The 25334-nt window shown below is 43.0% G+C and overlaps 1 protein-coding gene across 1 annotated transcript in view; it reads left to right on the plus strand.

The window, feature by feature from the left end:
• Positions 1 to 25334, plus strand: part of DNTT (DNA nucleotidylexotransferase) — a 170738-nt gene that overhangs the window by 17002 nt on the left and 128402 nt on the right. The window contains exons 3-4 of the mRNA XM_032232153.1: positions 2763 to 2793; positions 11336 to 11424. Coding sequence (XP_032088044.1) covers positions 2763 to 2793; positions 11336 to 11424 — 120 coding nt within the window. The remainder of the gene's footprint in view (positions 1 to 2762; positions 2794 to 11335; positions 11425 to 25334) is intronic.

The raw sequence follows: 25334 nt of genomic DNA on the forward strand, positions 1-25334 counted from the left end.
CAAGCTGGAATTTAGGAGAAACTTCCTAACAGTGGGGACAATGAACCAGTGGAACGGCTGGCCTTCAGAAATTGTGTGTGCTTCATCCCTGGAGGTTTTTAAGAAGAGACTGGGCAGCCACCTGTCTGAATGGCATAGGGCCTCCTGCTTGAGCAGGGGGTTGGACTAGAAGACCTCCAAGGTCCTTTCCAGCTCTATTCTGATTGATTGATGGATTGAAATGGTCTAGGGTCTCCTGCTTGAGCAAGGGGTTGGACTAGAAGACCTCCAAGGTCCCTTCCAGCTCTATTCCGATCTTCTCATCTGGATTTTGCAGGAGGTAACATTTGTAGAGATGTTGGTCTGTACAGCCTGATGCAAATATAAGACTGTCTGAAATTTCTTGAGGCCGTTGTGTTGTACAATTCATCACAGTATGTTTACACTCCGTTTACTTGCATTAAGGCAATTCATGAACTAATGACTGAATTTTGAATGAGTCTGAAAAAAATGGATCTACTGTATTCAATCCTACAGCAAGAATCCAGAATGCTCCACCAAGTGGCGCTATTGCTTAGAACGTCGCAGGAATTGTATTTTTAGCCATTATTGTCTTGAAGAAGAAGATTTTAAAAAGGGTTAAAAAATAGAGTAAACCTACAAAGTTCAAAGCTGTAAAGTTAGACTTCTTAATACGTAGGCATAAATTCGTGACTGGGCACACTGCCTGGCATGGGGGCAGATACCAACCTCAAAATGTATTTTGTAAGACAAGAAACAACAAATGAACTGTGTGCTTGAAAGTACGCAAATCAAGAGTAAAGCATCCACCATAATTAACTAATGTGGCATGCATTAACATGCCCAATCAATAGTGCCAGTGCTACTATTTTAGGAGTACTACTAAGGATTAGCAGTTTCTGCCAGCAGTTTTTCCTCAATTATTCTACATGCACCATTGAACCCATAAATCTAAACTGGAGGTGTTATTATGATCCAGCATCTGGATTCTAGCTCTCGTCTTCATTTTTGCCCATGGGCACCAGCTCTTAATGGCCACTCCAATTCTGTTTTAGTCTCACATCTCTCCTTTCACATGTTCTTTTTTTCTGAAAACCTTATTTTTTGGACTTATTTTCAGCTTAGGTTGTTCGTTTGTTGGTCTACCGAATCAGAGTTAATTGCTGACTGAACAAGGCTCAACTCTATGAGAACAATTCTCTCGTCAGACAGGACCAATCAGAATCTCTAGGGCAGGGGTGTCAAACTCAAAGCCTGGGGGCCTGATCCAGTCCACGGGCGCTTAGATCTGGCCCACGGGGGTGGCCTGGAAACAGAGAAGGACCAGCCCTCAGTGCCTGTGTCAGCGAAAACATGGTCAGTCTTGCAAGCTCGATTTTCACCGGCAGAGGATTGCAGGAGGCCGTCGCAGCCAAAAACGGAGCTTGGAGCTGCCCATTTTTGTTGGCAGAACACTTGGGCCACCACAGGTGCCCCCAACATGAGTGACATCGAGCTAGCCACACCCACCCTGGCAACGCCCGCCCAGCCTCCCCGAGGTCTAACACAACCCGGATGCGGCCCTCAATGAAATCAAGTTTGACACCTCTGCTCTAGGGCTATTTACTTCTCTTAGAGCCGAGGTGGCGCAGTGGTTAAATGCAGCACTGCAGGCTACTTCAGCTGACTGCTATCTGCAGTTCAGCGGTTCAAATCTCACCGGCTCAAGGTTGACTCAGCCTTCCATCCTTCCGAGGTGGGTGAAATGAGGACCCGGATTGTTGTTGGGGGCGATAAGCTGACTCTGTAAACCGTTTACAGAGGGCTGAAAGCCCTATGAAGCGGTATATAAGTCTAACTGCTATTGCTTTTCCTTCCTTCCTTCCTTCCTTCCTTCCTTCCTTCCCTCCTCCCTCCCTTCTTTCCTCCTTCCCTCAGCCTTCCATCCTTCCGAGGTGGGTGAAATGAGGACCCGGATTGTTGTTGGGGGCAATATGCTGACTCTGTAAACCGCTTAGAGAGGGCTGAAAGCTCTATGAAGCGGTATATAAGTCTAACTGCTATTGCTTTTCCTTCCTTCCTTCCTTCCTTCCTTCCTTCCTTCCTTCCTTCCTTCCTTCCTTCCTTCCTTCCTTCCTTCCCTCCTCCCTCCCTTCTTTCCTCCTTCCCTCAGCCTTCCATCCTTCCGAGGTGGGTGAAATGAGGACCCGGATTGTTGTTGGGGGCAATATGCTGACTCTGTAAACCGCTTAGAGAGGGCTGAAAGCCCTATGAAGCGATATATAAGTCTAACTGCTATTGCTATTAGTGTTTAGAGAATAATTCCCAAATCTTTTCCCAAACTGCCTCTTAAGTTAGAAAGTTGAATGTGAGAGCACCTCACACCTCCTTTCTCTGCCCTCACCTTTGAAGTGGGCTTCCCTAGCGAGTGCTCGTGTCAAGTAGAACCCTTGGCCACACGAAGGCTATATACTTGTCTGATGTCATTAAAATATAGATTTTGAAGAGTTTAAGTTACCTGCAGGTCACAGCTTGAGTTTTTCTTCCATCTCCTTTCCCTTTACAATATTGTTCTTTTGAGAAATACAATAGTGTATGTGTTTCAATTTCCCATAAATTGGAAAACTGAATTAATTTCTTATGCTTCATCATTGTATGCGCCTTAGCTGAATTTTTCCGATTTCTCGTAAAACCATTTTCACAAAAAGGAATAGCAATAGCAGTTAGACTTATATACCGCTTCATAGGGCTTTCAGCCCTCTCTAAGTGGTTTACAGAGTCAGCATATTGCCCCCAACAACAATCCGGGTCCTCATTTCACCCACCTCGGAAGGATGGAAGGCTGAGTCAACCCTGAGCCGGTGAGATTGGAACCGCCGAACTGCAGATAATAGTCAGCTGAAGTGGCCAGCAGTACTGCACCCTAAACACTGCGCCACCTGAATGACGCCCAAGAGGGTAGAGTTGGAAGAAATGCCCTTCTGGGTTCAGTTCCAAGTATGGAGAAGGACACTGGAAACATGGAGGTTGTTTGGAAAGATGGTTTTAATGGTGGACAGGACCACATGCCTTGAAGATGTTGGGTGAAGACAAGAAAACGGGCAGAGATGCTGAGAGTGCCTGAGTTTTATACCCTATCTGGACTTTTGAACTTGAATTTGTATTCTGATTGGTTGTCAGACTCCCAAGGGGCCAAGCAGGGGCAACTCTGTAGGCTGTCCTGAGTCCCAGGCTTGGTTGACTCTTGCTGGGTGATTTGGGCAATTCCTACCATGGCTCTGCCTGAATCTTTGTTATGTAGAATAGACTGGCTCAGATCTTAATGGCCCATTGACAAAGTGTGTGTGTGTGTGTGAGTTTCTGCCCCCCTTTTAAGGGAAATATTCTGTCTTTTTAATGTTTCGAAAAATATTTCATTTTTCTAGGACAGAGATGGGTGCTAATTTCCTACAGTAGCATGTAAAAATTTGCTCAATTACCCCAATACAATCTACAGAAGTTGCAATTGATCTCGTGTCATATATAACAGCATTATGGATTATCTTTCCAGTCAATTTTCACTGACTTGCTAAAATGGATTTAAAAGGAAATTTAATGCTATCAAATGCTCCCAGCAGATTTATTAACTTCCAACATCGAAATCATCCAGAGTTTGAAAATACTTTCTGAAGAGTTCATTGTAATTAACTTAAGATTTGTATATCGCCTTTAAATGAAATGAGATATATAGCATTATTGACATGCTATAACTGATGAGATCTATTGATCTATAAAGGAATGGCTGAATATGAGTTATTTAGATCAAAGGGGGATCCTTGCTTTTTAAAAAAGCCCATTCTAATTCATCCCTCTGATATAATTGCAGCACTTCTGGCCATGATATTTCCCCAGATCTCTGTTTCAAACTAAAATAAAATAAAATAAAAATGTTCATCCTCTTTGTTGCAAAACGTTAGTTTTTTCAGGGGGGAAAAATTCAACATTCCTAATTGAATAAGCATAGGTATCTAAGAACCTGCTATACCAAGGCAAATTATATAACTCAAGATTATCTATAGACTGGTGTTAATGCTTCAAGATCTTGACCCTACTTGGAGATATCTTAGAATAACAAAGGGCTTTTACCTGAAAAGTTGGGGATTTACCCCAGAAGGAGATGACCACTTTTTTTTAAAGCAAAACTTTTTTATTTTCCATTTCCATAACATATAATCACATGTATTCTATTACATAGCCAATATCATATTGTACTAATTATTAATTACATCAGTTCGTCTTGCCATCAACTCCGGGGGGGGGGGAAATGAAAGTCAATTATTGGCTCTTCTGCTCTCCATACACCCTGTTTATGCCTTATCCAACACTTTCTTCTGCCTCTCTCCTCCCCCTCCCTACGTCCTTTCTTCCCTCCATCATCCTTTTCTACTCTACTTCCCCTTCCTTTCTCCTTCTCCTCTCTCCTCTTTCCACTCCTCCTTATTCTCCTCATCTTCCCCCCCTTTATTTATTTATTTATTTATTTATTTATTTATTTATTTATTAGACTTATATACCACTTCATTGGGCTTTCAGCCCTCTCTAAGCGGTTTACAGAGTCAGCATATCGCCCCCCACAGTCTGGGTCCTCATTTCACCCACCTCGGAAGGATGGAAGGCTGAGTCAACCCTGAGCCGGTGAGATTAGAACCGCCGAACTGCAGATCACAGTCAGCTGAAGTGGCCTGCAGTACTGCACCCTAAGCACTGCGCCACCTCGACTCTTGCCCTCTCTCCTATCCCTCTCTTCCTATCGTTCTTCTCTCCTCTACTTCCCACTCTTCTTCTCATTCACTTGGTGTATTTCACCGAGATGACCACTTTTGTCGTCCAATGGGCAACACAGCCTCTGTCCGATATTATTAAACGATTTCTGTGCCGTGTGTTGTATAAGGTAAATGCATGCACCCCTCCCCTCCCACAACCAAGAAGGCTGCCAAAATATTAAGCGGACACAGTAACGTGGGGACATTTAAACTGGGCTCCCGAAATCCAAGAATAGACTGAGTGGAGGATAAGTGGTATCCCTGTGGGAAAAACACAGAGTTTAGCAGAAGGACGCTGCTTCCTTTCTTTAAAAAATGTGTTTCACGACTCGAAATTATATAGAACAGTCCGGTTTGAAAAACACAGTATGTAGTTCCGGATAGATTAGTTTTTTTTACTGACATCTTTAAGTAGAAAAGGAAGAGTAAGTACACAGAGAAGCGTGTGGGTCTCTGTGTGTGCGTGCGTGTGCATTTGTGTGTGTGTGTGCGACAGGCAAATGCTACCGCCACACCAACCCCCATCCCTCCATCACAATATTCACTCTATAAGACGCACAGACATTCCCACCCAGATTTTTTTGGGGGGGAAATAGTATGAAACATACGGTAGCTAAGTGGATGCCGCAATTATGTCTCCTAAAAAAATCAAAGACATCGGGGCAAATGAGAATTATAACAAATAATTTCATGTTTTTATAGGTGATTTCTACAAACACTGTTTCCGCTCTTTTGCAGAAGGAAACACCTGTTTGGTGCCTTGGTTCTCAATCCATAATACGTTTTCCACCAAAAGGATTGAAAAAGTAATCTAGGTGGGAGATTCAGAGTTAAGCCTCTGAAATTTGAAGTGCTTAAAACTGTGTCTTGGTAAAAATCACTTATCAAGAAACAAGGAAATTGAGAAGGTCCAAATGGCCATTTTATTCAGTCCAAAGCTAGCAGGTTAAGTGACTTCCTGGTCTCTCACACCTAGAAATGCCAAGAGCAAAAGACCAAGGTTACACAGATCGCACACGGATAATCAATCAAAGATGGTTTGAGCATCTTCCCAGACTTCCCAGAAGGTTCCAAACAAATAAAGATTTGCTTTGCAACTGATAAGGAAATGGAAGAAACACAAACACAGTATATATCATTCATCGTTTTGAAAACATTATATTCCTACAACCACTTTGATATATAAAATGGGTGAAGATTGTACTTATTCTTACTAGCTGAGCCTGCATTTATAGCAGGAAGAGATAAAGCTGTATGACAGTACATATTCTTGAGTGCTGCTTAAACTCTAACTACCGTAGTCACTAACTGACACAGATTGGTCAATAATTAAAAAAATTCCATTCTTAAGGATGTTACAGGAGAGGCGTAGAGGACATCTATGAACAAAGCTGAGCTTATGGATCAGAAAAGTCAGCAGTTCAGTGGTTCGAATCCCTAGTGTAATGGAGTGAGCTCCTGTTACTTCTCCCAGCTTCTGCCAACCTAGCAGTTCAAAAGCATGTAAAAAATGCAAGTAGAAAAATAGGAGCCACCATTGGTGGGAAGGTCCTGCCAGCCACATGAATACGGAGTCGTCTTCAGATATCACTGGCTCTTCAGCTTTAGAAGTAGAGATGCGCACTGCCCCTAGAGCCAGAAACGCTTAGCACGCATGTATGGGGGGCCTTTTATGTTTCCCTATAAACTTAAATGTGTTAACATGTTATGTGAAACTCATAACACCATGTAAGTAAACACACAACTTGATTGAACCTGATTTCTTATTCCAGCATGCCACAAACGAAAATATAAAAGTGATGATGTCTGTAAACATATATATAAGCTTCTTATGCATGCACAGGAGGGAAGGGCATTGCATTATGGGCGTGGGCACACGCACGCATAACCCCCCTGCTCCCCCCCCACTTTTGGCACGCCTCAACACCTTTTGATCATGTTCAAAAGGTGAGTTAAAACAACCCTTTTTCTGTATACTTTATCAATGATCTTGATAGTTACTTGATGCTCTCTGGGTGTATGTCTTTATGACGTGGTTTATTACTTAATGTTCTAAAACAGTGTTCCTCAACCTTGGCCACTTGAAGATGTCTGGACTTCAACTCCCAGAATTCCCCAGCCAGCGAATGCTGGCTGGGGAATTCTGGGAGTTGAAGTCCAGACATCTTCAAGTGGCCAAGGTTGAGAAACACTGTTCTAAAAAGAGTTTGACTGCTATGATAGATAATGCAGGAGAGTGTCAGATCTCACCCTCATAGTCTCTTAGAAGAGCTCAAATGATAATTTTTTTTCTTTATTGCTTCCTTTTATGGGTGCCACTGAGATGCTGAATGGAATCTGTTTTAATTTGATTATCTCATTGGGTGGGGTGAGCCATTTTAATTCAATTTGCTTTCAGGCTGTTATAAATTATCAGCCATGACTTTAGTGTAGGCAACATGTTTCATTATTCTACCTCCTCACAACAGCCCTTTTCTTTTAATCTCCAAGATATCCGATAAGCATATTGAATGAATTAACGAAATGATTATTGCCTCGACTGAGGTTTGAATGTCCCTAATTTTGTAATTGTTTGATTACCTGAACAGTTTTAGATCAATTATATGATCATTTCAAGCTAAAAAAAAATAACTGGAGCTGGATTGCGGGGAACGCAAAGACTTCTTTAAATACACAATTTGCTGTTCTATGCCGATAGCCTAAATTTGCCTTATTCTGCCTAATTACAGCATCAAATCATAGCAGTTTTCCCTCACCTCCCAGGTAAGAGTGACCTCTCTGGGTGCCCCGCGGTGGGCAAGTCTTGCCACTCTACCAGAGTCCAACATTTGTCACTGACCCTCATCTAAAATTAGCTGATCGTAACATAAGCAATGTCTATTTCATGTAGCTCCAATTAAATTACAGCAGAATTAATTTGAAAACCCTTAAAAACCAATTAACCTTTATTTCAACTCTTCCTTATTTCTAGAGGTTGCAAAGTAGCCTGCACTAAGTTCATTCGGGGGAAGCAAAGCATCTCAAGCATCTTTAAACATATTCTTCTACCTGGTTTTATTTCATTACAATTTTTATGGGAATTCTGCTCTGCGTTTTTGGTTATACAAAGTTCATTTGTTATATACATATTGAGCTATTGATTACATGGTTGGTTGGTTCGTTTGGTTGGTTGGTTTATTGGTTTTGTATGCCGCCCACTCCCGAAGGACTCCGGGCGGCTCACAATAAACAGGGGAGGGAATAAATAAGACAATACAAACAATTTTAAAACCCACGACAGTCACAATTAAGACGGGGCTGGGTGCTTTAACAGCCCCCAGCCTGCCGGAACAGCCAGGACTTAGTAGCTTTACGGAAGGTCGAGCGGGTAGTGAGGGTCCGGATCTCCACGGGGAGCTCGTTCCATAGGGCCGGAGCAGCAACAGGGAAGGCTCTCCCCCGGGGGGTCGCCAGCCGGCATTGGCTGGCAGATGGAACCCGGAGAAGGCCAAGCCTGTGCGATCGAATTGGTCTTTGGGAGGTAATTGGCAGGAGGCGGTCTCTCAGTATTTAGTATTTTTTTTATTAAGATTTATAGGCCGCCCTTTTCCCTGAGGGGACTCAGGGCGGCTTACAATCATTAGGGAGGGGGTGCAATTCAAAATAAACAATATGTGAACAAAATAAAGTGATAAAAACACAACTTGCATTCAACATTCAACACTCGGGTGGGGCAAATTAAAGACTTATCCCCAGGCCTGTTGGGAGAGCCAGGTCTTGAGGGCTGCGCGGAAGGCCTGGACGGTGGTGAGGGTGCGTATCTCGACGGGGAGATCGTTCCACAGGGTCGGAGCTGCAACAGAAAAGGCTCTCCTCCGTGTAGTCGCCAGTCGACATTGACTGGCGGATGGGATTCGGAGGAGGCCCAGTCTGTGCGATCTAATCGGTCGGAGGGAGGTGATCGGCAGAAGGCGGTCTCTCAAGTACCCAGATCCACTACCATGGAGTGCTTTAAAGGTGGTCATCAATACCCTGAAGCACACCCGGAGATCGACAGGTAGCCAGTGCAGCTCGCGGAGGATGGGTGTAACGTGGGCGAACCGCGGTGCGCCCACTATCACTCGCGCGGCTGCATTCTGGACTAACTGCAGTCGCCGGATGCACTTTAAGGGCAACCCCATGTAGAGCCCTTTTCAAGGGCAGCCCCATGTAAAGCGCATTACAGTAGTCCAGTCTTGAGGTCACGAGGGCGTGAGTGACTATCACAAGGGCCTCCCAGTCCAGATAGGGTCGCAATTGGTGCACCAGGCGAACCTGGGCAAAGGTCCCCCTGGTCACAGCCGATAACTGGTGATCTAAAGTCAGCTAATCTAATGAAAGATTATAATTTAATATGAATAGGTGCGGTGGTGTATTAACCATTAAGCAGACTAAGCCTGGTCTTGGGGCACCAGGCCCAAGAGTTGAGAAAGAAAGAAAAAACCTCAATGAAGATTTGTAGAGTATGTACAAAGGAAGGGGGGGCACCAAGATTGGTCAGTGCTTAGGACACCAGTGAGCCTTAATCCCCCCCCCCCCTGAATAGGTGTATGCTTGCTAAATGTAACAAATAATGATTAAAAATACTTTATTGGTAATAAAATGTATGACATGCAGAATATGGTGATCGACATAAAAATAACATATTGAAATATCGAATAATTAAAAAATGAAGGATTATAAATTGAACATGCAAATAATGGAAGATTTCAATTTAGCATAAATGTCCATACTATTATTAGAATTACATAAGCTTGCTAAAAGTAATAAATATGACTAATAATCAAGTCAATTAGAATTGGGTGATTGGCATAGAAATGACACGTTGAAGTATTGAATGATTAAATAATGAAAGAATATAATTTGATAAAAATACGTGTATCATTACAAGGTTTATATGAGCTTGTCAAATGAAACAAATATGATTGATACTATTTTATTTGCATTAAAATGTATGATACTCGGGTGCCACCCTGTTAACACATTGATGTGTTTGTACAAAAATTAAAAATCTTGGAACGAAAAAGTTCTTTTGAGATTTCCGTTAATCGTTCTGTTCGTGCAGAATTAAATGGGTGCTACTCCTACAACACAGATGTATAGGATAATGTATTTGTAACTTTAAGTCGGAAGTACAAAGTTTCTGTTGCATCAGATTTTCCTATGTTAACACTTTTACTTTCCTGAAAACAATTCTGCCTAAATCGAGGAAATATTATTGTATTTCAAGGCAGAGACTAGACCAATGATGGCTAATCATTTTGTTGTTGAGTGCCAAAAACCTGAGGGCGCGTGCACGACAGCACGTGTTTGCGCCACACCCATAATGCAAAGCGCCCCCCCTCGTGCACATGCACACACAACACCCCCCCCCCCCACAGTCCTTCCAGTCTTCTGGAAGTCCGAAAATTAGCTAGCCGGTGCATGCATGGACACTGGAGTTAATGGCTTGATTGCCGGCAGATATAGCCCCTATGGCACGCCAGATGTTCGCCATCACGGGACTAGATAATTGGTGAAAATTCAAGGCCCCAAAAAATTTACAAGAAAAGGAAAAGAAATGGGCGCAGTGGTTAGAGTGCAGTACTGCAGGCTACTTCAGCTGACTGTTAGTTCTGCAGTTCGGCTGTTCAAATCTCACCGGCTCAGGGTTGACTCAGCCTTCCATCCTTCCGAGGTGGGTGAAATGAGGACCCGGATTGTTGTTGGGGGCGATATGCTGACTCTGTAAACCGCTTAGAGAGGGATGAAAGCCTTATGAAGCGGTATATAAGTCTAACTGCTATTGATATTGCTAAAAGAGGGGAATAATAAAAGAAGCAGATCTAGGATAGCCCTGATTGCTTAACCCAAAAAGAAAACTCTATATAATTCTTCTTGTTGCCTACTTTAACACCTGCATGACGACATTCCTTAAGAAGAAGAAGACAGTTATTAGATCAGACCAAACCCCCTCCCCCCAATTTAGCTCAATGTACAAGTTCTACACAGTGGCCAAAAACAACAGCTTTTTACTGGACTAGACTAAAATAGGACTTGGTTAGTGACATAAAACGGTGTGAATTTGCACTAGAATGAAAATATTTACAACAGTAGCCTTTGGAGAAAAAAAAACTTTGTAGAAAGGAGAGGTACGTTTGTTTGAATCTGATCACCCTTTAGAAGCTTTAATAATAATGGTTTTTCTGATCACATTTAACTTCGTAAACGTTGCTCTGAATAAAAACATGAATATGTACGTTTAAAATGTTTGTGCTTCACCTTAAGGCCACATATTTATTTTTTAACTGGTTGGTTCCATAGGTAGGCCTATACCCATCCATTACGCACACAAGTTTTTTTTACTCTCTTCATCTTACAGCTTTATCTGTATCCACTTCAATGTGAATATGGTTGGAGGTGATTGTGCAGAAAATATACTTATGGCAGATCAGGGTACTCATTTGAAATGGTTTGAAACCTTTGTTCTCCGACTTATTGGATTGACAAATGGTATCCTCCTTTCCCACCATCTGTTTAGGTAGATGAAGATCATTCTGCTACTCCAGATATTGGCGGAATTCGCATTTCCCCGTATGCCTGCCAGAGAAGGACAACTTTAAAGAATTTCAACCAAAAGTTGACGGTAACACATATATGTGTTGTATTTGTGCTGATAAATAAATAAAGGGAGACTAGATCTATTTCAAGCTATTTAGCTCTCATCAGCTAGCCATACCCTTACTGGGATTCGAACCTGGGCTGTATTACATATCAGGCAGATGTGTTAACCACTTATATATGTTCGTATAAACATTGTGTGATGAAAAATTCTCTTCTTATAATTCCAGAATCTTAATATATTTGGGGGTGGGGGGGGGGGGCGTCGGTGTTTTTTTAGATCCGTCATGGTGCAGGTGTTGGACTGAGAGAGGTACTCAAAGCGCATGGGGAAAGTGGCGGTACCTGGGCTGTATTACATATTAGGCAGATGTGTTAACCACTAAGCCACAAGGTTCTTCTCCTTTTATCAGCTGAGCCAGGGAAATAGGTTTGTATTTAGTGTCACAGCCCCTGGTATGCCCAAATATGGGAGGAAGTCTACTGCTTCCTTTCCTATATGTACATACATACATATATATAGTTTTACTGCCAAGGTTAAAGGAATTTTGCTAATATTTTCATATGCAAATTGTGAGTCATAAATCTGTGGATTATATACTCATCAGAAATAACTGTTCCAGTTTTTTCCCCCCCATTTGGAAAGAATTCCTGTAAATTACAATTGGATTTAGTTTTAAGCAAATATTCATACAATGTTTGGATAATTTTGGATTAAATCTTACACATTTACAAACTCTTTGATCATAAAGCTCCGTATAGGCGCTACAGTTTCATGCAAAATTCAACACTGAGTGACAAGGAGCTTTCCCCCATTGTTACACATTGTTGGTGATATCATAGAACTTGAATCTCCATCAGTAGAATGGAGTTTTCTCCGCACTGGAGTCCTTTGATATGCATGGAGAGACTTGTATGCGAGCTGCAACCTAATCGTTTCTGGAGTTTATTACCTTGAACACGTTTTCTGAGAATAGTTGTTCCAATACATTGGCAGGTAACAATTGGCCAAAGATACTTGTGAATGAATGACAGTTCCTTTGATCTCATCCACCCAGAGTAATTGGAGCTACTTGTCAAATGGCTGGGAATTGTGTCTGAGTGAAGAAAATGTGGAGACAGATCCATTCTGAGCTAATCAGCATCCCTGCAAGGAGGAAGTGTGAAGGAAACATGCGTGCTATTAGCCCTTTCCCACATGGTTACTTACTTCAGTTCACACACACAGTCCCAGCATCATAAGCTACACCAGAGGGTGTGAATCACACCCTGTTTTCTCTCCTTCCTTGTGTTTCCCTCTCTCTTTATATGTGTGCAGGGGAAAGCCAACTCAAACAGCCCTCTTTCTCTCCCAGATAAATCTTCATAGCAATTGGCTGCAGGGATTTCTGAGACAAATTTATCTCTCTTGGGACCTGAAGAGCAATGGGACATGATTTCTAGAGTATAGCAATAGCAGTTAGCAATAGCAGTTAGACTTATATACCACTTCATGGGGCTTTCAGCCCCCTCTAAGCGGTTTACAGAGTCAGCATATCGCCCCCACAGTCTGGGTCCCCATTTCACCCACCTCGGAAGGATGGAAGGCTGAGTCAACCTTGAGCCGGTGAGATTAGAACCGCTGAACTGCAGATAACAGTCAGCTGAAGTGGCCTGCAGTACTGCACCCTAACCACTGCACCACCTCGGCTCTTATCTATCTATCTATCTATCTATCTATCTATCTATCTATCTATCTATCTATCTATCTATCTATCTATCTATCTGTCATCCATCCATCCATGCATTATATCTGTTTATCATCTATCTATCTATCTATCTATCTATCTATCTATCTATCTATCTATCATCTATCATCTATCTATCTATCTATCTATCTATCTATCTATCTATCTATCTATCTATCTATCTATCTATCTATCTATCTATCTATCATCCATGCATTATATGTTTATCATCTATCTATCTATCTATCTATCTATCTATCTATCTATCTATCTATCTATCTATCATCTATCTATCATCTATCTAGCAATAGCAATAGCAGTTAGACTTATATACCGCTTCATAGGGCTTTCAGCCCTCTCTAAGCGGTTTACAGAGTCAGCATATCGCCCCCACAGTCTGGGTCCTCATTTCACCCACCTCGGAAGGATGGAAGGCTGAGTCAACCTTGAGCCGGTGAGATTAGAACCGCTGAACTGCAGATAACAGTCAGCTGAAGTGGCCTGCAGTACTGCACCCTAACCACTGCGCCACCTCGGCTCTATATTTCCCAGTATACCAATTGCTCAGAGTTGCTATTGATTGGACAACATATAAGCCCAGCAATAACTAAGCAATTAGCAAACTGATGTTCATATGGTCAATCATAAAAGTGGAGGATAATAAGACATCTATTTCAATTTCTGCTTCATGCAGGAAATTAATAGTCAGGGTATTTCCGCTCTCCAGGATCTGCTTGGAAACACCCTAGCAAGGGAGAGATTACTACCTATCTGAAGGCTTGATAAATGAATCCTTTTTTTGTCAAAATTCTTTTCCAATAATAATGTCCTTCTGGAAAGATGGTTTAATGGTGGACAGGACCACATGGCTTGAGGTCCTGGGGAAAAATGTGATCCTATGGTTCCAGATGTTGGGTGAAGAAGAAGAAGAAGAAGAGAGAAGGGGCTTGCTGGTTTTTTAATACTCTGTTCAGCCCCACCTCTCTGTTTCCTGTTCCTGTGTAAGACATGTATTCTGATTGGTTGTCAGACTCCCACGGGGCCATGCAGGGGCAACTCTCTAGGCTGCGCTTTGAGTCCACGTTTGGTTGAGTTCTCAGATGCCATGTGGCGAGTTGGGTAAACGGTTATTACTATCGTGCCTTAATCCCATCACCCTGGAACTGAAGGGGAGGGGTCTTTGTTATGTAGAATGGACTGCCCCAGGTTTTTTAAAGTGGCCCATTAACAAAAGTGGGGGCTATTAAGAGTGAGCCTGTTTCCTGCCTAAAACCATCTTTCTCCATTTCTGTTCCAGGGAAATATTCTACCTTTTCAATATTTCCCAGGATATTTCATTTAGCAATAGCAGTGAGACTTATATACCGCTTCATAGGGCTTTCAGCCCTCTCTAAGCGGTTTACAGAGTCAGCATATCGCCCCCACAGTCTGGGTCCTCATTTCACCCACCTCGGAAGGATGGAAGGCTGAGTCAACCCTGAGCCGGTGAGATTAGAACCGCCGAACTGCAGCTAGCAGTCAGCTGAAGTGGCCTGCAGTGCTGCACTTAACCACTGCGCCACCTCGGCTTCTTCATTTCTCTAGGAAATGGGGTGCTAACATCCTAGATAGGCCTCTGTTGGAGGAAAAATCCATCTGGTTCCGTTCCAAGTTGGGAGAAAGTTGCTGGAAACAACATGGGGGCTGACTGGAAAGGAAGTTTATTGATGAAGCAGAACCAGCAGCACTTCTAGAGCGACTGGCCAAATGGTTGAAGGAGTGGATGCATCTTTAAAGGTTCCTCTGACTTTCAAGTTTGAACTCTTCTGGGGGATTGTGCAATGAAGGGGTTTGTGTTTTTTTTGTTAAATGGCGGTGGGCTAATCCTATTATGTCCTAAAGGGTCATGTCCTGTTCTTAGAATTTTGGGTGGAAGGAGAATGTAAATTTTAATCCCATCCTTGGAGGGGAAGTCCTTTTGTTTTGTGAACATGCTGGCCCAATGTTTCTTAATGGGCTCAAAATATCTGCTGCAGTGGTGGGTTCCGGATCAACGTTGCAACCGGTACGGTGCAACACAGCCCGACATCCACCACATGAACGTGCGCAGCTTGCGTGCTCATGCACGCAGCACGCGCTTGCCTCCTTACCTCCTGTGATGTTCCGCGACGTCTCTGCGATGTTCCAGCTGCTTGGCGGAGCATCGCACAGGCATTGTACTCTCCATGTGCGTGCGCGGAAGCGCCAAAGAGCTCAAATACAGGTAAGGCGGAGCACCATACCAGAATGATACTCAGTGCTCCCGGCAGGCACTGGTACCGGGGTGTACCGCCTGCAACCTGCCACTGATCCGCTGGGAGCTATTAAGAAAGACTTGCTGGCTGCTTTCTGCCTCTAAAAACATGTTTCTCCATTAGGGAAATATAACATTCTGCCTTTTTAAAATATTTCCCAAAATATTCCATTCTTCTGTATGTGGGAGAGGGTTCCCATACCTCTGATAGTTTCAGTGTGTGCCCAGCTGAGATCTTCAAGCTGTCTTTTTTTTCAATATTGGTAGTGGCATTTACAATCAAATGATTTGAAGAGTGAAGAGCGATTGAGTTCTGAGCTTGGCAAACATGGAATCAATCAGATGGGTTGTTTCAGAGCACAGTCATTAACAATCTGCTGTAATCAATTAGAGCTCTTCACTCTGCAGGATTCATTCTGACTTGGGGCTCCGAAACTGGAAGTAAATTGCTATTATTTCAACCACAATTTTTTTTTTGGGGGGGGGGGAAGAAAAGTAATGATGCAATAAAAAGTTTTTGGAATAAAAATTATTAAGTTAGTCAGTGAAATAAGTATTTCGTTTTTTGATTACCTAAATCAGGGGTGTCAAACCCGTGTTGGCAGCACGTGTCGTATCGTGAATTTTTCCTCCTCTGCTCAAATGGGGGAGGCCTGGCCAGCACATGACACATCCGGCCCACAGGCAACGAGTTTGACACCTCTGATGTAAATAGTATCACCAGGGCCAGATTTTCCTATAGGCTAACTAGGCTTCCGCCTAGGGCCTCGAGATCAAGAGGGGCCTCCATTCAAATTCTTAGCAACATTAAAATTGCACTATTCTAAAAACAGTGAACACTAAGACACTGAACCGAAAATAAGGAGAAATTCTACGCAGATGACTAATAAACAAACATAAAAATGTATTGGCTAAGATCGTTCCAGCGCCGCGGCAGTTGGGGAGCCCGCCCACGTTCCCGGCACTGGCGGTCGGGAGAGAGGCGCGGCCGCTCCCAGTAGCCGCCCCGTCGACGCGGAGCCCACCAGCGGCCAGGCAGGTGAGGGCGAGGGGGCCGAGCCGGGCAGCTGAGCGCAGCAGGGGAGGCGGCTGGCCTCGCTGCCTTTGCCGCAGAGCAGAGCCACCCTCCGTCGGGAGGCCAGTTATATATATTGATATATATTGATATATATCACAGTAATGATGTATTTTATTGTCTCTCATGTAATTTACAAACTTAAAAATGGGAGGTGAAAGGGCCTCATAAGTGGAATAGCCTAGGGCCTCTTTTCATCTAAATCTGGCACTGAGTATCACTAAGAGGAAAGCATCCAGAAGAAGCCCCAGTGAGAAGCTTCTCATACCCATTGAAAGAAAACTTTTAAGAAGTTTTCTTTTAGGAAGAGAGAGATTGGACAGACGTTTGTCTGAAATGGTGGAGGGTCTCCTGCTTGAGCAGTGGGTTGGACTAGAAGACGCCCCCCCCACCCCAGGTCCCTTTCAACTCAGTTATTCTGTTATTCTGATTTAGATTCAGGCCTATCATTTCTTGGGGAATAAATCTTGCCTCTTTCCTAGGGCTGAGAGAAAATGACTGGCCCAAAGTCATCAGGTGGTTTCATGCCTAAGGCAGGAATAGAACTCCCAATCTCCCAATCTCTAGTGCACGGGGAGGGAGTTGATTTTTCCAGGGAGCCACACGAAAAACTGGGGCTGTTGTGAAGGGCTGAACCAATAGGGCTGTAAAGGTGCATAGGTGTGCAGGTATGCACCTATGTAAATTGAAAAAAAAAATACTACTGTGCACCGGGAGCCATAAAATGCCAAGTCTGTTCTAGCCTGCTGCATTAAACTTGCATAGCAATAGCAATAGCAGTTAGACTTATATACCGCTTCATAGGGCTTTCAACCCTCTCTAAGCGGTTTACAGAGTCAGCATATCACCCCCACAGTCTGGGTCCTCATTTCACCCACCTCGGAAGGATGGAAAGCTGAGTCAACCTTAAGCCTTGGATGGATAGATAATAGATAAGATAGATACAGAAGATAGATAGATAGATAGATAGATAGATAGATAGATAGATAGATAGATAGATAGATAGACAGACAGACAGATAGATATAGCATAGCAATAGCAGTTAGACTTATCTACCGCTTCATAGGGCTTTCAGCCCCCTCTAAGCGGTTTACAGAGTCAGCATATCGCCCCCAACAACAATCCGGGTCCTCATTTCACCCACCTCGGAAGGATGGAAGGCTGAGTCAACCCTGAGCCGGTGAGATTTGAACAGCCGAACTGCGGAACTGCAGTCAGCTGAAGTAGCCTGCAGTGCTGCATTTAACCACTCCGCCACCTCGGCTCTTAATAGGAACATTCTTAATATTTTGTAGGTGTTGGGTACAGATGCCTCTTGCCTATCACTGCTGTTAAGACAAGGCTGTGCAGGGTTGACCATTTCTTTGATCTATTTTTTGGTGCTTGGTTGACGTACGAATATAGAATTGTTGCAAAGGTTACCGAGACCTCTTGGAGCAACTGTGAAATCAGTTCCACGAACTGGGAGATGGGCTTTCAAAGCATCCTTGCTGTTGCTCTCTCTGTGCATTAAATATGAATATATGTATATTTTCAGGATGAAAAGAATGCTAATCACTCCACTGAAATGAGGAACAGATTGGCTGCGTTGAATGTCAGACGGCAAGCAGGTTCTGCTAGGTGCTAAATTTCGATCCACCACATCACTAATAATTCAGAAATTGTTCACACTACTAAGTTGTTTTCTTCACTTAGGAAATTCACCGTACACCACACTCACTGTGTGACTCTCCCCCCCCCGCCCATTATTATTTCAGATATATTTTAACATTAAGATATATTGCTTTGTTTGAAACTTCTTTGTTACTTTGCATAGCTGAATTGACATCCCAAAACAGGAATATTATTATAAAGTTTTTGTGTGCCTGCTACACGACATATCTGAAATCTGTTCCAGAATATATTGTTCTGTCTCATTTGCGTCAATACTGTTAAACAGCTACGTCTTTCCCTTCATTTTTCAATTAATATTTATAGCCTAGAATTTGCAAGATTTACTACTGTATGAAGGTAAATAACTCCGGACAGCCTCAATCTGTTTCAGACTGTGCTTTGTTCAATAATTAGTTAAGAAGATAATGAAAGTAAGAGAGATGGCAAGGCATACCGTTGTCCTTTTGGAATAGGGAACGTAAAACTTGAATTCTAGAAAAAAGAAATTAAGAACCTAAAATTATTTGCAACTGGGTTTATGAACAGCAGTGATTTCAAGCATGGATGAAAATGATCCGTGCACTCATAATATCACTTAATTGAGGAAGAAACTTTTGGTTTTGTTTTGACGTTAGAAAGTTACTAGTGTTGTGTGTAAGATATGTTAGAATAGCAACATAGATTTGTGTGAATCCTAGGACTGGTAAATATGTAGTGTCACTATTATTGCTGTAAATGTGTTTTTTATTTTCCATTTTCATTTTCGTACAGTCACATATAAACTGGGCATAACCGGGGCCATATAACATTAAACAATAAACACAGCCATTCCTCTTGTCAACAATACCCCCCAAAATAGAAACCCAATGTACCTCTTCGACCCTCCATACACCCTTTCTTTTGCCCCCCTCCAACTTCCCTTCTTCCCTCCATCATTCCCCTCTACCCTACTTCCCCTCCCCCTCTACCACTCCCCTCTCCCGGTACACTCCCTCCTTTCCTTCTCACCCTCCCTCCAGTCCTCTCTCCCGCCCTCTCTACCCCTCTTTCTTCTATCCCTCTACTCCTCCCTTCGGTGTATTTCTACTATCTATTAATATATTCAGCTTATCCTATTTTTACAGTGGAATTAAAGAGCAACAGTATACAAGTGCAGTCACGTTACTTTAAAATCTATCACATACTATATATCCCCCCTCCCCCCTCCCCCTAACACCCCACCTCCCTTCCCCCCCCCCCGACTTCCCAGAGCCTGTACACGGTATAGATTTTTAACAAACACAGTCTAAAATATATTAAGACAAAGGAAATTTTAAAAAAAGGAAATTAATAATATCTCTGCATTGAACTCAGCTTCTTCCTGTTACACTAACTTTGAGCAGTTTAAATTATTCCTAATCTTAAGCATAGGCTATCTGGAATTTCTTAGTCCCGTATTTGTTTTGTATATAGTCAATCCATTTTTTTCCAGTCTCATTTATATCTCTCATTTGAATAGTCTTTAAGATATGCCGATATTTTCGCCATCTCGGCTAAAGTTTGTAACTTTCAATGTCCATTCTTGAGTTGTAGGCAAGTCTTCCTTCTTCCAGTATTGCGCCACCAACAGTCTTGCTGCCGTTATTAGGTGTAGAACCAAATTAGTCTCTACCGCTGTAAAGTCAGTACATATACCTAGTAAAAATAACTGAGGAGTAAACTTTATTAGTGTCACTATTATTGAGTTTCTGCTTGCATAGTTCTTACAGCCAATGAAACGTGGAGGTAGCACTATAGTTTGTATAAGTTCAAAAAAGTAATTTTTTGCACTTTCAATGACTGGGCACGCTTAGTCTGTTGGAAGATTGTCAGGCATAATTGTTAACCAGGAAACTCAAAGCGAAGCGGTTGCATGGATCCTGACTTTTTAAAGTCTTAACAACTTTCAAAGTCTTCCTAGTTTGTGTGCTGCGGATATAATATGGTGTTTTTGCATTGCAATTCCCTATGTCTTTGACTGACGTGCGGAAATTGGATATACAGTAGTCCTCCATTTACAACAGTTACAATGGCACTGGAAAATGTGAAGGGTTTTTATTATAGAAATGTAATTATATGACTAAGGGCACGGTGACTCAGTGGCTAAGATGCTGAGCTTGTCGATCAGAAAGGTTGGCAGTTCAGTGGTTCGAATCCCTGAGCTCCTGTTACTTGTCCCAGCTTCTGCCAACCTAGCAGTTCGAAATACAATTTCCTAGAAAAATAGGAACCACCTTTGGTGGGAAGGTAACAGTGTTCCGTGCGCCTTCAGCATTTAGTCATGCCAGCCACATGACCATGGAGACGTCTTCGGACAGCGCTGGCTCTTTGGCTTTGAAACGGAGAGGAGCACCGCCCCCTAGAGTCAGGAATGACTAGCACATATGTGCGAGGGGAACCTTTACCTAATTATATGACTATATTAGACTGGGAAAGCTTAATGAAGTAAAATGAAACTTATCAGCTTAAGGCCATTTTTCCACTACTGGTTGAAGGGCTTCACTTATACCGAAGTGTCGTAGAACTGTTCTTATTACTGTTATAGCAATATCACGTACATTTATATACTGCTTCACAATGCTTTATAGCCCCCTCTAAGCAGTTTATAGAGTCAGCCTCTTGCCCCCAACAATCCGGGTCATCATTTTATTGACCTCGGAAGGATGGAAGGCTGAGTCAACCGTGAGCCTGGTGAGAATCGAACTGCTGAATTGCTGGTGGTTGGCAGTCAGCAGAAGTAGCCTGCAATACTGTATTTTAACCATTGCTCCACCATGGCTCTTTTTATGTTGGTACAATGGTGATTATTTATGTTTTTAGTCACTCTGAAAGTGAGGTGGGTGGTCTTTAAATTTAATAAAATAAAATAAAACGTTAATGGAGGATTTTGCAAATAAGTAAATGAAATGCCAGCATGTGGCTATGTATTGAATCTTGGTATATTTAAGGATGAAGGATGTTTAAATAACTATAGTCAAATAAAAGTGGAGGTGTGATGATGTTAATATCAGTAAATATTTGAGTTAAGATATTTGAATTAATACGAATTATATTTGATGACGGTGGAAGAGATGCACAAAAGCCCTTTGTAACCAGCTGATACACTTTCTACAATATGTGAAGAAGGAGGAGTTGTATGCTTGTTTTGAAAATAAATAAATAAAAATTATAAAATAAAATAAAATAAATGAACGAGACTCATAAACCACTGCAGTCTCAAAAGACTCTTGGGCTAAAGCCTGAATTACTGTAAATTGCCAATGGATAAATGAGCTAAGACAAATTTCCTGATTTCCTTAGCAGTTCTGTTAAATTCTGCATCCTTAAACGAAACATCTGTCTCCAGATACATTTCAGAACTCTATGCCAGTACTGACACAATTACAGTTACTAGATGTTTTGACGCCTGAGATGGAAGGAAGAGGTCATGCATTCTTCAGGATGTGTTAAACTAGCAATAGGTAGTGATGCCGATGGCTACCACCGCCACCGATGGGGCAACGGTGATCCCCACAACCTGGAACAGCGGATCGATATTCTGGAAGGCCGATCCAACTGCCAATCAGCTGTTCACACTTAATGAGGCTGTGCTGAAGCTGACCAGACTGTTTGCTGCAAGGAGGCAAATTGCTGGGAGGCACAGGGAGATTTTTTCCCCTTGTTTTCCTCCCCAAAAGCTAGGCGGGTCTTATAGTCTGGAGCGCCTTATACTCCGAAAAATATGGTATGTTCCTTGCAGTCATCTGGTCTTTGACTGAATGACCAGAGGACTGCAAGGAATATAAATCCTTCCATCCTCTACCATTCAGTCAGAACTGAAGAAGCTTCTTGGATCAGAAGCGAAACACCTTGAAGGAAAAACAAAATCCAGTTGCCTTTTCAAAAAGCATCTGTGGGGCAGCAACCACAGAAATTGAGCATGGTCATCCTGAGACTTTTCCCAAGGATAAATAGGTCGAAGGGCAGAATGGGCTGCCTTGATGAACACACATTCATTTTACATGCACACCAGCATCTGAAAAAAACAAGTTTTAGCTGTATTGGCTTTCCTCAACTGAATGTTGTCCAGATGTATTGGGACTGCATTTCCCCAAATACTCAAAATAACATGACAAAAATGTGCTGGGTATTCAACACATCTGGAGCACAGCAGATTGGAGAAAGATGTTCCGAGCTATAAGCTCGTTTTCACTCTCCAGGAATTTTGTGGACTAGAGGTCTCTGGAGGGCCCAGAAGAGCTTTTGAAGATAATGGACAACTTCCACATTTCTTTAACAGAAATCTAAATTGTTATAAAACAAGCAAAGATTGGCTGGGCAGGTGGCCTCAAATGACCAGCAAATTGCCTTGTGACTACCAAATGACATGTAGTATAGGAAAATGGGGGACTTGTACTTACCCCAAAAGATACTCAATATACCAACAGTTTTATAATCTTAAATCCTGCTGTTTTTATCTGATGCTTGCACTGTGACTGTAATTCATATGCTTAGAAAAATATGTCCCCAAATATTATTTTCTATGCAAATATGGAGCTTCAATGAGGCATCTGTGTAATTTACTTACACAAGCTGTGGGCATTCAACCATTAAATGCTGCATTGTCTCTGGCTGAGTGCCATGTAAGCGGCAAATTAGGTCCAAGAGCATCCTGAATTATGTGTCAGCGATAGCATCTTGTTAGAACCACTTAATTTTAAGATACAGGCGCATTGCCTTTTCTTCCTTTTGCAACTTGATGATCTTTTTCTCCCCCTTCTGTTTTTATTTTTAGCTTTCGATGTCACAGCTTCACCCTGTGCTGGTTGTGAAATCTTTGATAAATACAGGATATTTCTCCCCCCCCCACCCCCCCACCCCCAGCTCTTTCAACTTCGAGGGGGCCTCTGAGATTTCACAATGCCTTTTCGGAACTCTTGTGTAGAAAAGGAGCTGTTTTATAAAGGCAATTAAATGTGGCATTTTCCATACCGACAACCAAACAAGACAACAGGTGCTTTGTTAACCTGGCAGCAACTCTTAGATAACGGCTGAGAGTTTTCAGTGTTTACTTCCAGGGGAGAAAACGTCCATTTAATTTTCAGCCTGAATTATAATCAACATACGTTTTTCAGGCACCGTTTGAGCTCATCTCTAAATAGCAGGCAAGGCCTTTTAGATAAGTATTTCGCAAACCAGGCACCTTTCATTTGCACCTGTATTCAGATCTGTGAATGCCGGAGATACTCTAATGTCCTAAGTGTGCATAATTGCGATACTTTTGGAAAAGAATCCCATTATGCTTGGCCTGAAGCCTGTGCATTGTGAGAAATGCTATTGAACAGGAAACTGACAATGGTCCGTTTCTTTAGATGCTTCAGACACTCTAAAAGCAGCTGTTTCTGGTGGGACAATATTTGGGCAAAGAGTATTATTTGGCCAGAATTGTTTTGCTGGTGGGAAGATGGCTTGTTTTGTTGCTTTCCTTGGGCTTCATCTTGAGAGGGATCTTGGCGCTGAGACTAGGTGGGGCTGGCACTGTCTTCAAGCTAAGAAAAATAAAAAATAAAACCATGCCCACAGGCCTTGGCAAAGGAGTGTTTTGTATGTTGAAGTTCAGGGCCTACTTCAGTGGTGAAATTAATTTTTTATCACTACTGATTCTGTGGGCATGGCTTGGTAGGTGTGGCAGGGGAAGGTTACTGCAAAATCTCCATTCCCTCCCCACTCCAGGGGAAGGATACTACAAAATCCCCATTCCCTCCCCATTCCAGGGGAAGGATACTGCAAAATCTCCATTCCCTCCCCACTCCAGGGGAAGGATACTGAAAAATCTCCATTCCCTTCCCTCTCCAGGGGAAGGATACTGCAAAATCTCCATTCCCTCCCCACTCCAGGGGAAGGATACTGCAAAATCTCCATTCCCACCCCACTCCAGGGGAAGAATACTGCAAAATCTCCATTCCCTCCCCACTCCAGGGGAAGGATACTACAAAATCCCCATTCCCTCCCCATTCCAGGGGAAGGATACTGCAAAATCTCCATTCCCTCCCCACTCCAGGGGAAGGATACTGAAAAATCTCCATTCCCTCCCCACTCCAGGGGAAGGATACTGAAAAATCTCCATTCCCTTCCCTCTCCAGGGGAAGGATACTGCAAAATCTCCATTCCCTCCCCACTCCAGGGGAAGGATACTACAAAATCCCCATTCCCTCCCCATTCCAGGGGAAGGATACTGAAAAATCTCCATTCCCTCCCCACTCCAGGGGAAGGATACTGAAAAATCTCCATTCCCTCCCCACTCCAGGGGAAGAATACTGCAAAATCTCCATTCCCTCCCCACTCCAGGGGAAGGATACTACAAAATCCCCATTCCCTCCCCATTCCAGGGGAAGGATACTACAAAATCCCCATTCCCTCCCCACTCCAGGGGAAGGATACTGCAAAATCTCCATTCCCTCCCCACTCCAGGGGAAGGATACTGAAAAATCTCCATTCCCTCCCCACTCCAGGGGAAGAATACTGCAAAAACTCCATTCCCTCCCCACTCCAGGGGAAGGATACTACAAAATCCCCATTCCCTCCCCATTCCAGGGGAAGGATACTACAAAATCCCCATTCCCTCCCCATTCCAGGGGAAGGATACTGCAAAATCTCCATTCCCTCCCCACTCCAGGGAAGGATACTGAAAAATCTCCATTCCCTCCCCACTCCAGGGGAAGGATACTGAAAAATCTCCATTCCCTTCCCTCTCCAGGGGAAGGATACTGCAAAATCTCCATTCCCTCCCCACTCCAGGGGAAGGATATTGCAAAATCTCCATCCCCTCCCCACTCCAGGGGAAGAATACTGCAAAATCTCCATTCCCTCCCCACTCCAGGGGAAGGATACTACAAAATCCCCATTCCCTCCCCATTCCAGGGGAAGGATACTACAAAATCCCCATTCCCTCCCCATTCCAGGGGAAGGATACTGCAAAATCTCCATTCCCTCCCCATTCCAGGGGAAGGATACTGCAAAATCTCCATTCCCTCCCCACTCCAGGGGAAGGATACTGAAAAATCTCCATTCCCTTCCCTCTCCAGGGGAAGGATACTGCAAAATCTCCATTCCCTCCCCACTCCAGGGGAAGGATACTGCAAAATCTCCATTCCCACCCCACTCCAGGGGAAGAATACTGCAAAATCTCCATTCCCTCCCCACTCCAGGGG

The sequence above is a fragment of the Thamnophis elegans genome, chromosome 15 (genome assembly GCF_009769535.1).
Source record: "Thamnophis elegans isolate rThaEle1 chromosome 15, rThaEle1.pri, whole genome shotgun sequence".
Taxonomy (NCBI): domain Eukaryota; kingdom Metazoa; phylum Chordata; class Lepidosauria; order Squamata; family Colubridae; genus Thamnophis; species Thamnophis elegans.